The sequence below is a fragment of the Oncorhynchus keta genome, chromosome 19, assembly GCF_023373465.1.
Source record: "Oncorhynchus keta strain PuntledgeMale-10-30-2019 chromosome 19, Oket_V2, whole genome shotgun sequence".
Lineage (NCBI taxonomy): Eukaryota > Metazoa > Chordata > Actinopteri > Salmoniformes > Salmonidae > Oncorhynchus > Oncorhynchus keta.
In genome coordinates, this window is record NC_068439.1 from 43,501,634 (window position 1) to 43,516,892 (window position 15,259).

At 40.9% G+C, this 15,259-nt stretch overlaps 1 protein-coding gene across 1 annotated transcript; it reads right to left on the bottom strand.

The window, feature by feature from the left end:
• Positions 1-539: 539 nt before the first annotated feature.
• cks1b (CDC28 protein kinase regulatory subunit 1B) lies at positions 540-13,418 on the bottom strand. Its single transcript, XM_035793613.2, has 4 exons — positions 13,229-13,418; positions 10,853-10,920; positions 10,568-10,695; positions 540-1,307 (listed from the first exon to the last, which is right to left on the bottom strand). The coding sequence occupies exons 2-4, from the start codon at positions 10,909-10,911 to the stop codon at positions 1,264-1,266; spliced, it is 231 nt and encodes a 76-aa protein (XP_035649506.1). The 5' UTR covers positions 10,912-10,920; positions 13,229-13,418; the 3' UTR covers positions 540-1,263.
• Positions 13,419-15,259: the final 1,841 nt, after the last annotated feature.

Sequence of the window (15,259 nt, forward strand, 5' to 3'; positions counted from 1 at the left end):
ATGGAAGTGGTGTGATGGTGCTTTGCTGGTGACACTGTCAGTGATTTCTTTAGAAATCTATTTGAACAAAATGGTGTGATGGAGTGCTGCATCAGATGACCTGGCCTCTACAATCACTCAACCTCAACCCAATTGACATGGTTTGGGATGAGTTGGACTGCAGAGTGAGGGTAAAGCAGCCAACAAGTTCTCAGCATATGTGGTAACTCCAAGACTGTTGGAAAAGCATTCCAGGTGAAGCTGGTTGAGAGAATGCCAAGAGTGTGCAAAGCTGTCCAGGCAATGGCTACTTTGAAGAATATAAAATATTTTCATTTGTTTAACACTGAGCACTACATGATTCCATAATTATGTCTTCACTATTATTCTACAATGTATAAAGTTCAAATAAATAAAAACCCTTGAATGAGTAGGTGTCCAAACTTTAGACGTGTAATCTATCCAACTACAAAGCCACTTTTAACACCACTATAAGCAAACCAGCAAAATTTTAAAAGGTTAAAAAGTGCATAACTAAATTACAATCTGTGAGAAGAATGTCAAATTAAAACATTTATTAATAGTGTACAAGAATTCATAAAAACTGAGCAGCTGATTTGTACAATCATAGACATGGCAACGAAGATATTGGGTCCCATTTTGACAGCTCTAAAAATGCAGACAGTCTACAGTATAACTGCAGCAGGTCACGATTTATATTAAAAACATTTAAAAAAAACTTTTACTCCACAATATCCAGAGGGCTATCATTTGTACAGTGTAAGAGTGCATACACTTGATGCAATCGGCAGTATTCAAAATAAGTTTTGAATCAAGTGCCATAACAGGTATATGATCAGTAATTTCAGTAACATCCCTGCACATTCGTGCTGCCAAAATGCCACCTCCTATATTTGAACATTTACCATCTTACTATCTGCCTTAAAATGAGATGTTATTCAACTCACAGTAGGTATAGTGGGTTAAAGTTGAGAATAATGAAAATGTGTTGCCATTTTCCTTTTCTTCCCAGACGCACACATTGGCAACATTATCAAGCTAGTACATATAGAGAAAAATATGAAAGGGTTCCAAGCAGGTCCAGAGGAAATGTGAAAGGCTTTACAGTGAGTGAGTCAGTGGGTTGGAGCTCGACTCTGGCTCCACTGTATACGATGCAATATTTACAAAATAGTCTTTATCCATCCAACGGAGTTGTGTTCAACCATCTCCAGCCACCCTCTTATCTTCTTCCCTATGGGTTCTCGCCCTCTGTCCGAGAGATCAGGCTGCAGGCAGTGGACGACGGAACAGCAAGATGTGGGGCTCTGGAGGGAGAGAAAAAGTGAGTGGTTGAAGTTTAGGAAGTGAATGAAAACAAAAATGGCAGGTTATATTTGATACATCTGTCCTTCCTACCAAAATATGCTCTACTTTACTTCCCTTCACTGATTTGAAAGAAAAATCCTTCTAGCCCATACCTACAGTGCCTTGCAAAAGTAAGACAAGGGGCACCACCAAGCAAACAGCACCATGAAGACCAAGGAGCTATCCAAACAGGTCAGGGACAAAGTTGTGGAGTAGTACAGATAAGGGCCGGGACATAAAAAAATTCAAAACTTTGAACATCCCACAGAGCACCATTAACTCCATTATTAAAAAATGGAATGAATGGCACCACAACAAAAACCTGCCAAGAGAGGGCCCACCCACCAGGCAAGGAGTGCATTAATCCGAGAGGTAACAGAGACCAAAGATAACCCTGAAGGAGCTGCAAAGCTTCACAGTGGAGATTGGAGTATCTGTCCATATGACCATTTTAAGCCATATACACTCCACAGAGCTGGGATTTAATGAAGAGTGGACAGAAAAAAAGCTATTGCTTAACCTGTTAGTCCACTAGGGGCATTATTTCATTTTTGGATAAAAAGACGTGCCCATTTTAAGCGCAATATTTTGTCACGAAAAGATGCTCGACTATGCTTGGAATTTATAGTTTTGGAAAGAAGACACTCTTACGTTTCCAGAACTGCAAAGATTTTCACTGTGAGTGCCTTATAACAAAAGCTTCAGGCAAAACCAAGATGTTTGAGCGACCAGGAAATGAACAGGATTTCTGAAGGTACGTTTTCCATGATCGCCTTATATGGCTGTGAATGCGACAGGAATGAACGGACACTTTCTAGCGTTTCCCCAAGGTGTCTGCAGCATTGTGACGTATTTGTAGGCATATCATTGGAAGATTGACCATAAGAGACTACAATTGCCAAGTGTCCCGCACGGTGTCTGCGTGGAAATTGGTGCGCAAAAGTCCGCTACCAGTATTTTTCCATCCGAATCAGAGAACAAAGAAGGCTTCTAGGACTGCCATTTCAATTTAGAGATATATGACAAAACACCTTGAGGATTGATTCAAACGTTTTCCATGTTTCAGTCGATATTATGGAGTTAATTCGGAAAAAAGTTTGACGTGTAGGTGACTGAATTTTCGGTTAGTTTCGGTAGCCAAATGCATAGTAACAAAACGGAACGATGTGTCCTACACAAGAATCTTTCAGGAAAAACTGGACATCTGATATGTAACTGAGAGTCTCCTCATTGAAACATCTGAAGTTCTTCAAAGGTAAATTATTTTATTTGATCCCTTTGCTGGTTTGTGAATATGTTGAGTGCTAAATGCTAACGCTAAATGCTAAGCTAGCTATCACCACTCTTACACAAATTATTGATTTTCTCTGGTTCTAAAGCATATTTTGAAAATCTGAGACGACAGGTTTGTTAAGAAAAGGATAAGCTTGAGAGCAGGCATATTTATTTCATTTCATTTGCGATTTTTAGAAATCGCTAACGTTGCGTTATGGTAATGAGCTTGAGGCTGTAGTAACGCGACCGCATGCGGGATGGGGCGGACGATGAGGTTAAAAAAAAGAAAAATTTGCAAATGTGTTTGGTGTTCGCCAAAAGGCACGTGGGAGACTCCAAACATATGGAAGAGGGTACTACAATTCAGATCAGACTAAAATTGAGCTTTTAGGCCATCGGGGAAAACGCTATGTCGGGCACAAACCCAACACCACTCATCACCCAGAGAACATCATCCTCACAGTGACGCATGGTGGTGGCAGCATCATGCTGCGGGGATGTTTTTCCATAGGCAGGGACTGGGGAACTGGTCAGAATAGTGCTAAATACAGGGAAATTCTTGAGGGAAATTCTTGAGGGAAACCTGTTTTGTCTTCCAGAGATTGAGACTGGCGCAGAGGTTCACCTTCAAAAAAAAAAAGTTTTTAAAAATGTTTTTGAAGTAACACGAGTGGTTTAAGGGAAACATTTAAATGTCAATGGCCTAGTCAAAGCCCAGACCTCAATCCAATTGAGAATCTGCGGTATGACTTAAAATTGCTGTACACCAGCAGAACCCATCCAACTTGGAGGAGATGGAGTAGTTTTGCCATGAAGAATTGGCAAAAATCCCAGTGGCTAGATGTGCCAAGAATATAGAGACATACCCCAAGAGACTTGCAGCTGTAATTGCTGCAAAAGGTGGCTCTACAAAACATTGACTTTGGGGGGTGAATAGTTCAAGAATAGTTCACGCTCAAGTTCTGTTTTTTTAAGTCTTAATTCTTGTATTAAAATAAAACATATTTTGCATCTTCAAAGTGATAGGTGATAAGTGATCAAATGTTACAAACCCCTCCAAAGAATAACATTTTAATTCCAGGATTAAAATAGGAAAAATGCCAAGGGGGGGAATACTTTCGCATTCACTGTGCACCACTCCAATGCTTTCAGATTTGTGGGAAGTAGTGAACAAGAGGAGATATTATTGGGACTCACCCTAAGTCACTTTGTGGACACCTGATAATTCTTTCATGTGTTATAGTCGTCTCACGAGGCCATCCTTGATCCTTCCAAATATCTTGTTGACCCAATTATTGGAAATCTGGAGAACTTCGGTATTGGATTTTGTATTTGAATGAGAGCAATGGCTGTTATTACTTACATTTGTTTGGCCTCTGAGTGGAAATTAAGTTTCCCCCAGGAGAGGCATTAACTTATTTATCCTTGTTTTGCCTGTGCCACTTTTCCTAAAGTTGTACAAAAAGGTTAAGTAGCCTGTGTTTACAAACACCACCAATGCACAATGTTATTGGATACGTGGCAACGATGCTCTACTCAAAATTACAACCAACTAATTGCAGCATTTCCAAAATTGTGCAAATTAAAGTTGACACGCTTGTCCCAAGGAAAAACAGTAAACCCTCTGGAGCCACATGTGTACAAGCTGTTTCTTTTTGTAATCTGTAGTCGCTAGGGCAATGGGTCTGCCTGCTCTGAAAAGTGGCGCAGCAGACGGGTCTTGAAGGGAGAGAAGAAAAAAAAAAATTGTTGCTTCAATATATCCACATAATTTTCCTGCCTCGTGATGCCATCTATTTTGTGAAGTTCACCAGTCACTCCTGCAGCAAAGCAACCCCACAACATGATGCTGCCACCCCCGTAGTTCATGGTTGGGATGCTGTTCTTCAGCTTGCAAGCATCCCCCCTTTTCCTCCAAAAACAACAATGGTAACAAATTGCTCCCAAGGATGAACCAGACTTGTGGAGGGCTACAATTTTTGTGGGGGTCTCGGCTGATTTATTTAGATTTCCCCATGATGTCAAGCAAAGAGGCACTGAGTTTGAAGGTCGGCCTTGAAATACATCCACGGGTACACCTCCAATTGACTCAATTAGCCGATCAGAAGCGTCAAAAGCCATGACATTTCCTGGAATTTTCCAAGCTGTTTAACGACACAGTCAACTTAGTGTAATGTAAACTTCTGACCCACTGGAATTGTGATACAGGGAATTATAAGTGAAATAGTCTGTCTGTAAACAATTGTTGGAAGAATTACTTGTGTCATGCAAAAAGTAGATGTCCTAACCGACTTGCCAAAACTATAGTTTAACAAATTTGTGGAGTGGTTGAAAAATTAGTTAATGACTCCAACCTAAGTGTATGTAAACTTCCAACTTCAACTTTTTTAGTCAAGATTTGTGTTAACGTAATATGTCAATTGTTGTGCATGTGTGTTTATAGTTTTGTTTAATAATGTGTATGTAAGTTGTTTTGTCTGAAACTTTGTTCCCCTTGCTTCTAATGGACCAGGTCTCTTGGAAAAGAGATGTTCTCAATGAGAAAAACCTGTATAAACAAGGTTTTAAAAACATAAAAAATAAATAAATGGTAGTGGCAGTTGTACAGGTAACTCATCCAAAAGGGATTTGACTTCTCAAACACGGCAGGAAGTGAACACTATAGGATGCCCCATCTCCTTATTAATTCAGCCACTTAAGCAAACAAAAAAATATATAAAAATGCATAATTAATGTCTTGCAGAGTTTTGTAAACACATCTTAAATGCTTCTTGTAATTTCTGCCCGGCATCAGACTAATTTTGTGCTTCAGTTGCACTTCACGCGGATGAGAAATCACAAATGGCCATTTTATCAGCAGACCGCACTCTGACTGATGTGCAGCTACTTTTCTCCAGTATATTTCTCAGTTAAAATGCAAGATTAATGTAGCCAACTTTGCTTAGTTATTTCTATGTAAAAACAGAAATGACGATGGCCATGCAGTGTTTTTGCAAAAAAGACCTTGCCTTATTGTTTGCTGATTTGTGACTCCCAGCCAAATAGAGTTTCACTTCTGTTAGGCAATTTTCTGCAGAATGTGTTGCATTAATGTTCTGTGAAGAAACACGGTAGTTGCATACCCCTTAACACTAAATTTAAATCTTTTTTTTTTAAAAAGGGGGAAAAAAGACTTTTGATATAAAAACACAACCCGTCAATACACAGCTGGATTCACCTGCTCCTGCTTTCTCCTGCTGTACTATTTACAAACAGACGTGACGGGCTCAACTTTTCAGTTAGCTTTGCAATGTAAAATATTGTGCCGGGTGAAAAGATTGTGTTGATCTGCTTTCTCCCAAATATAACATTGTATTAAAAAACTTAATATATAGTCTAAACGGTATTGAAAAACCATCCCGTGGCTATAACCAAATATACTGCCCACTCAGGACTTTATTCTGTGTGTTCAGTGAACGGTCTCTCCAATGATGCACATAAGGCAAGCTCAAATAAGTTAGTGTGACACACCCAATGCAGCCAACCATATGTTCAATAGATGTCCATTGCTGTTCTGGTTAGTGTTTATTGGCTTATTTCACTGTAGAGCTTCTAGTCGTGCTCACTATAAATTATCCAACATATTAGTTTCTCCACCCACACATGTGATGACATCTCCTGGTTTCAATGATATTTCTAGAGACAATATCTCTCATCATCATCACTCAATACCTAGGTTTACCTCCACTGTATTCACATCCTACCATACCTTTGTCTGTACATTTTACCTTGAAGCTATTTCATCGCCCCCAGCACCCCCTTTTACTCTCTGTTCCAGACGTTCTAGACGACCAATTCTCATTGCTTTTAGCCGTACCCTTATGCTACTCCTCTGGTGATGTAGAGCAGAATCCAGGCCCTGCAGTACCTAGCTCCACTCCTATTCCCCAGGCGCTCTCTTTTGATGACTTCTGTAACCGTAATAACCTTGGTTTCATGCATGTTAACATAAGAAGCCTCCTCCCTAAGCTTGTTTTATTCACTGCTTTAGCACACTGCCAACCTGGATGATCTAGCTGTGTCTGAATCATGGCCTAGGAAGACCACCAAAAAAAGTTCTGAAATTTTTATCCCCAACTACAACATTTTCAGACAAGATAGAACTGCCAAAGGGGGCGGTGTTGCAATCTACTGCAAAGATAGAACTCTGCAGGCCGTCCTACTATCCAGGTCTGTAACCAAACAATTAGAACTTCTACTTTTAAAAATCCACCTCTCTAAAAAACAAGTCTCTTACCGTTGCCACATGCTATAGACCACCCTCTGCCCCCAGCTCTGCTCTGGACACCATATGTGAACTGATTTCCCCCTCATGTCTTCAGAGCTCATGCTGCTAGGTAACCTAAACTGGAACATGCTTAACACCCCAGCCATCCTACAATCTAAGCTTGATGCCCTCAATCTCACACAAATTATCAATGAACCTACCAAGTACCACCCCAAAGCCGTAAACACGGGCATCCTCATAGATATCATCCTAACCAACTTGCCCTCTAAATACACCTCTGCTGTCTTCAACCAAGATCTCAGCGATCACTGCCTCATTGCCTGCATCCGTAATGGGTCAGCGGTCAAACGACCTCCACTCATCACTGTCAAACGCTCCCTGAAACACTCCAGCGAGCAGGCCTTTCTCGTCGACCTGGCAGGGGTATCCTGGAAGGATATTGATCTCATCCCGTCAGTATGGATGCCTTTTTTTTCTTCTTTTTTTTAATGCCTTCCTAACCATCTTAAATAAGCATGCCCCATTCAAGAAATCTAGAAACAGGAACCGATATAGCCCTTGGTTCTCCCCACCTGAATGCCCTTAACCAACACAAACATCCTATGGCATTCTGCATTAGCAATCGAACAGACCCCGTGATATGCAGCTTTTCAGGGAAGCTAGAAACCAATATACACAGGAGTTAGAAAAGTCAAGGCTAGCTTTTTCAAGCAGAAATTTGCTTCCTGCAACACTAACTCAAAAACGTTCTGGGACACTAAAGTCCTTGGAGAATAAGAACACCTCCTCCCAGCTGCCCACTGCACTGAAGATAGGAAACACTGTCACCACTGATAAATCCACTATAATTGAGAATTTCAATAAGCATGTTTCTACGGCTGGCCATGCTTTCCACCTGGTTACCCCTACCCCGGTCAACAGCACTGCACCCCCCACAGCAACTCGCCCAAGCCTTCCCCCAAATCCAGTCAGCTGATGTCCTGAAAGAGCTGGAAAATCTGGACCCTACAAATCAGCCGGGCTATCTGGACCCTTTAAAATGATCTGCCAAAATTGTTGCACCCCCATTACTAGCCTGTTCAACCTCTCGTGTCGTCTGAGATTCACAAAGATTGGAAAGCAGCTGCGGTCATCCCCCCCCCTTTTTGAACACTCTTGACCCAAACTGCTGCAGACCTATATCTATCCTACCCTGCCTTTCTAAGGTCTTCGAAAGCCAAGTCAACAAACAGATTACCGACCATTTCGAATCTCAACATACCCTCTCTGCTATGCAATCTGGTTTCAGAGCTGGTCATGGGTGCACCTCAGCCACGCTCAAGGTCCTAAACGATATCTTAACCGCCATCGATAAGAAACACTACTGTGCAGCCGTATTCATTGACCTGGCCAAGGCTTTCGACTCTGTCAATCACCACATCCTCATCGGCAGACTCGACAGCCTTGGTTTCCCAAATGATTGCCTCGCCTGGTACACCAACTACTTCTCTGATAGAGTTCAGTGTGTCAAATCGGAGGGTCAGTTGACCGGACATCTGGCAGACTCTATGGGGGTGCCACAGGGTTCAATTCTTGGACCGACTCTTCTCTGTATACATCAATGATGTCGCTCTTGCTGCTGGTGAGTCTCTGATCCACCTCTACGCAGACGACACCATTCTGTATACTTCTGGCCCCTCTTTGGACACTGTTAACAACCCTTGAGACGAGCTTCAATGCCATACAACCCTCCTTCCGTGGCCTCCAACTGCTCGTAAATGCAAGTAAAACTAAATGCATGCTTTTCAATCAATCGCTGCCCGCACCTGCTCGCCCGTCCAGCATCACTACTCTGGACGGCTCTGACTTAGAATACGTGGACAACTACAAATAACTGGGTGTCTGGTTAGACTGTAAACTCTCCATCCAGACTCACATTAAGCATCTTCAATCCAAAATTAAATCTAGAATCGGCTTCCTATATCGCAACAAAGCATCCTTCACTCATGCTGCCAAACATACCCTCGTAAAACTGACCATCCTACCGATCCTCGACTTCGGTGATCTATAAAACAGCCTCCAACACTCTACTCAACAAACTGGATGCAGTCTATCAGAGTGCCATCCGTTTTGTCACCAAAGCACCATAACACTACCCACCATTGCAAACTGTACGCCCTCGTTGGTTGGCCCTCGCTTCATACTCGTCGCCAAACCCACTGGCTACAGGTTATCTACAAGTCTCCGCTAGGTAAAGCCCCGCCTTATATCAGCTCATTGGTCACCATAGCGGCACCCACTCGTAGCACACGCTCCAGCAGGTATATCTCACTGGTCACCCCCAAAGCAAATTCCTCCTTTGGTCGTCTTTCCTTCCAGTTGTCTGCTGCCCATGACTGGAACAAATTGCAAAAATCTGAAGCTGGAGACTCGCATCTCCCTCACTAGCTTTAAGCACCAGCTGTCAGAGCATTTTACAGATCACTGCACCTGTACTTAGCCTATCTACCTACCCCATCCCCATACTGGTATTTATTTATTTTTGTTGCTCCTTTGCACCCCAGTATCTCTACCTGCACATTCATCTTCTGCCGATCTACCATTCCAGTGTTTAATTGCTATATTGTAATTACTTCGCCATCATGGCCTATTTGCACTCACTGAATATAGACTTTGTTTTCTTTTGTTCTACTGTATTATTGACTGTATGTTTTGTTTATTCCATGTGTAACTCTGTTGTTGTATGTGTCGAATTGCTACACTTTATCTTGGCCAGGTCGCAGTTGCAAATGAGAACTTGTTCTCAACGAGCCTACCTGGTTAAATAAAGGTGGGAAAAAAATAATTTTTAAAAAGCTCTGCTTTCCTATGAGTCCCTATTGAGCAGTGAATGGGATATCAACCAGATTCCTTTTTCTATGGCTTCCCTAATGTGTCTAGTGTCACAATATATAGTTTCAGGCATTTATTTTAAATTAGCCTGAACGACAACATTGCATCAGTGGTCAGCTGGAGGCTCTCAGAGTGATTTGTGCGTAATAGACAAATGCGACCATCGTTTCTCTCTATCCTACTAAGAAGCCACCTGTCCCGGTTGACATATTATCGAATAGATATTTGAAAAACACCTTGAGGATTGATTATAAAAAAACGTTTGCCATGTTTGTCGATATTATGGATCTAATTTGGAATATTTTTCGGCGTTGTCGTGACCGCAGTTTCCGGTGGATTTCTCAACCAAACGTGAAGTACAAACGGAGGTATTTCGGCTATAAAAATAATCTTTATGGGACAAAATTAACATTTGCTGTCTAACTGGGAGTCTCGTGAGTGAAAACATCCAAAGCTCAAAGGTAAACGATTTAATTTGACTGCTTTTCTGATTTGTGACCAAGCTGCCTGCTGCTAGTTAGGCATAATGCTATGCTAGGCTATCGATAAAGTTACAAATGCTCGTCTAGCTTTGGTTGTAAAGCATAATTTCAAAATCTGAGATGACAGGGTGATTAACAAAAGGCCACGCTGTGTTTCAATATATTTCACTTGTGATTTCATGAATATGAATATTTTCTAGTAATATTTTCTGTCCGTTGCGTTATGCTAATTAGTGTCAGTCGATGACAATTCTCCCGGATTCGGGAGAGAGTTCCAAGAGTTAATGACTAACCCTGTAAAATCTGTCAGTGACTGTCAGTGTACCTGGTTGATGGATCATGTAGTGTATCCAGCCTTGACTCTGCTGGACGCCCAGGTTCCTCCACTCAGTCTCTGACATCAGATGGGTCTTGGGCACACGCTTGGCAATGTCCTTGGGCAGCATCACGTGCCTACAGACAGTGGAGAAATGGAACAGTACTTTACAGAGTCACGTTGTGTCAACATCACAGGGCTGGGAAGGAAGATAGCTACCAGGCAAGAGGTGTCAATACTAGCTATATAGCTAGATCAAAACCGGTTTAGAAGAAAAAAGTACCGTCAACTTACCTATACTCAAATTTCTCATCATCGTATTTGTCAGAGTAATATATCTGCTTTTGAGACATGATGCCAACCTGAAAAAGACAAAAGCAATCAGTTTAGTTAATAGTCCAAGGAAGATGAGTGAAGGAATGGATTAGTGGCGAACAAAAATGGTGCCCGTGTGATCTAGTATATCCATGCCTAGTTCCAACTTTTGTTGTTGGAGTGAAGGTTTTGGACCGATGGAGTTACCTGGGAGATCTGTTTGACATCTTGATGAAAAGCACAGATGCGTTGCATCAGTGAGGATAAGAAGTGGGCTTGTTTATTTTTTGTGTGTTTAAGGAGCATGCTTTGAACAAGATTTCAGATTGGAAGGTGTCGTGTGGATCTGTGAAGTAAGGGCGCCTATCAAGGGGGTTCTCTGGAGTGGCGCTAAAAGTGAGTGCAAAGGATGTAACTGAAAAGTAGCTGCAGTGGTGGTATGGTGGCTGGAGAGAGAAGGCCCACTCATTCATTATTTTGGTCTTTAAAGAAGTCTCTCACACGTATATTTTGGTTGTGAGATATCCTGTACGAGACATCATGCCCAAATCCATGTAGTGTGATAAATGTAAAATATTTGGACATGTCAGTTGTATGTTTTGGGGAGGATTATTCTATGGCAGTTGAAGCAAAATGCTGCAATTGTGGTGTCGAACATGCGCCCTAATTCCTAAAGTGCCTTGTTACGTGAAAGCGAGAGGTGGCAAGAGTAAGCGCTGGTCAGCGTTTCTCCTATCCGGAAGCAGTCAAAAGAGGAACGTTGAAGAAAACATGTTAGTTAGAGACCAGGATCCTGCCATGTTAAAAAGGTGGACTTTGTATTGTTTACTGCATTGGTTATAAACTGCACAGTGCAAACAAAATAGTAAATCTGAGAAAATAGACATTGTTGCGACTGCGGCTGAAAGTTTAGGGACTCGGGCATTTTACATTAGAGGCATGGATGGGTGTATTTATGCATTTCTTTGTTTTGTTGGCATGTTTTTTCGTTCACTACCCATGCAATAGGTGGCAGCAATACACCTAGTCAGTTAGTCTGCCAACAAACCCCATTGAAGTGAAGGCAATAGAAATAAGACATAATTACAGGTTTGTCAGATCAATGCCCCTGCATAGTGCATCATAAACTAAGGTAGCATTATTTGTCTAAGGCGACAAGCTTTGGCTACGAACTAGCAAACCAATCTAGGTCAGCTATTTATCACTACATCATACTAGGCTGGACACATTACATTTTTAACAATGCTTTAAAAATAAAAAGTAGTTCAATGCATCCGCGGTGGAGCAGTTTCAAAATAATACCATATCCCAGCTGCATGCCGTAGTTTTGAAGTAATCATGAAAAAACAGGCCTTATTTTAGGGCATTTTTCACCCTGCCAGCTCCTATTAGTTCTATTGAACACTGTGGCACCAACTCGCCTTCCAAACACCATGTTGTTGTAATGTCACAATGGCAACTACGCTATAGTTGGCAATTCAGACCTGCTCATGGTGTTTATAGTTAAAATGTTAACAAAAAAACGATTTACTCTGAGGTCGTCCCCTTGTTTACTACAGGGAAATATATAGGCATGTCTGTCTATTTTGCCAAATATCTCCAGAAGAATATTTTTAAAATGTGTTTTAATTGGACACCACTTAATCATGAGATTCTCACATTTCTAATTCTCGTTGTCAAATGGAGAAGCATGCTGGCATATTTCACCAAATATCTCGCAATGTGTATATTTAGATTTCCTCAATTCGGACACCATTTTATATCATGAGAATCCCATCTTTCGAATGGTATGAGCCTGGGCAGTGTATCTCATCAAACGCTAGACCAGAAAGTCAGAAATTGCCATTATTTTCCTACTTCCTCGTTATGCAGACATAAGCACACTTGGCACCATTGATGTGCGGATGTTTACTTTCTACACGAGTTGTTATTTTTCCAGATTCGTCCTAAGAACAGATTGTAGTGGTAAAATAAAAAGCGATACATTTTTTGGTGCCATTTAGGATAAATGGAATTCTAAACTTCACTCCAGTCAAAACAGGCTCTGTGAACGTTCGATTCCATTCATTTGCCTCGCGCTAGTGTTCCAGCTTAGCCAACGTTCTTAAGCCGTTTTTCAGCCTTGGGTGAATCGACACGTTTTATTGTCCAGCCTAATTATACATAACTAGCTACTCAAGTCAACCATTGACTGTTCTAGCTAACATAGTTCTAACAAAATGCCACCCAACAACTGTTGAAACTCGTAAAATTAGCTGGCTAACTACTCTAGTTAACATTAAAATGCATTAGCTAACTACTATAGCAGGCTTAGCTAGCTACTAGCTTTGACAACACAAGTAAAGCACAAATCACCTTTATCCACGTGGCTTGTTCCAAATGATTGTACTGGTGATTTCCTAACGATAATCTAGATATATCACAAAATAACTGTTGTTTCTAGAATATTGTCCTGTTTCTGATGTGGTCGATGGACCTTTTTCAAGTTTGCTGCGAGTTTCCCTCTCTAAATGTTAGCTACTGATCCGGCCTTTCACCATTCAAAAAGCCACCGCTGCTTCTCATTGGTCATTCCTCTCACAGAAATGATCATGTGATTTACCTCGGCCCTGTCATTGGTTAGAATCTCTCGCTCTATATATATATATATATATATATATATATATATATCTCATATATATATATGCCAATGGGATTCGTATCTCATTTATTTATCCTTGGATTAATCAAACCTCCTCATTTATATATATATATACCACAAATGCACATTCCATCTAGACACTGTTGCCCTAGAACACACAAAAAACTATACATACCTTGGCCTAAACATCAGCGCCACAGGTAACTTCCACAAAGCTGTGAACGATCTGAGAGACAAGGCAAGAAGGGCATTCTATGCCATCAAAGGGAACATGAATTTCAACATACCAATTGGGATCTGGCTAAAAATACTTGAATCAGTCATAGAGTCCGCTCATCAACCAAGACTTTACAAAATGGGCAAACACCAAATTGAGACTGCATGCAGAATTCTGCAAAATATCCTCCGTGTACAACGTAGAACACCAAATAATGCACGCAGAGCAGAATTAGGCCGATACCCACTAATTATCAAAATCCAGAAAAGAGCCATTAAATTCTACAACCACCTAAGAGGATTCCCAAACCTTCCATAACAAAGCCATCACCTACAGAGAGATGAACCTGGAGAAGAGTCCCCTAAGCAAGCTGGTCCTGGGGCTCTGTTCACAAACACAAACACACCCCACAGAGCCCCAGGACAGCAGCACAATTAGACCCAACCAAATCATGAGAAAACAAAAAGATAATTACTTGACACATTGGAAAGAATTAACAAAAAAACAGAGCAAACTAGAATGCTATTTGGCCCTAAACAGAGAGTACACAGCGGCAGAATACCTGACCACTGTGACTGACCCAAACTTAAGGAAAGCTTTGACTATGTACAGACTCAGTGAGCATAGCCTTGCTATTGAGAAAGGCCGCCATAGGCTATGTGCTCACTGCCCACAAAATGAGGTAGAAACTGAGTTGCACTTCCTAACCTCCTGCCAAATGTATGACCATATTAGAGAGACATATTTCCCTCAGATTACACAGATCCACAAAGAATTCAAAAACAAATCCAATTTTGATAAACTCCCATATCTACTGGGTTGAAATTCCACAGTGTGCCATCACAGCAGCAAGACCTGTTGCCACAAGAAAAGGGCAACCAGTGAAGAACAAACACCATTGTAAATACAACCCATATTTATGCTTATTTTATCTTGTGTACTTTAACCATTTGTACATTGTTAAAACACATACATATATACACACATACATATATATATATACACACATACATATACATATATATATACACATATACATAATTTATATATATATACCACAAATGCACATTCCATCTAGACACTGTTGCCCTAGAACACACAAAAAACTATACATACCTTGGCCTAAACATCAGCGCCACAGTTTAGTGTCCCTTTAATCCTAGATCTCCTGTATGTGTTGTACATAATTGTATGATAATCTGAGGGCTAAAAAGCTGAATACTTTGGTTGGTAATTACAGTATTTTCTAGGCTATATCCAACCCAATCCTACTCCATTGCTTTTGTTTATACTTTCCCAATAAAGTTTTTGGTTTAAAGTGGTCTTTGTTGCTTTACACACATACACATACACATACTATGACATTTGTAATGTCTTTATTGTTTTGAAACTTCTGTATGTGTAATGTTTACTGTTAATTTGTATTGTTTATTTCACTTTTGTATATTATCTACCTCACTTGCTTTGGCAATGTTAACACATGTTTCCCATGCCAATAAAGCCCCTTGAATTGAATGGAGGAATGTAT

What these genes read in the sequence shown, in the direction of transcription:
- cks1b (XM_035793613.2), bottom strand. Translation starts at nt 10,911, where the DNA reads ATGTCTCAAAAGCAGATATATTACTCTGACAAATACGATGATGAGAAA. An exon ending in GATGAGAAATTTGAGTATAG is followed by an intron (nt 10,696 to 10,852) that starts GTAAGTTGACGG and finishes CACTGTCTGTAG; the next exon opens with GCACGTGATGCTGCCCAAGG. An exon ending in CTACATGATCCATCAACCAG is followed by an intron (nt 1,308 to 10,567) that starts GTACACTGACAG and finishes CTCTCCCTCCAG; the next exon opens with AGCCCCACATCTTGCTGTTC.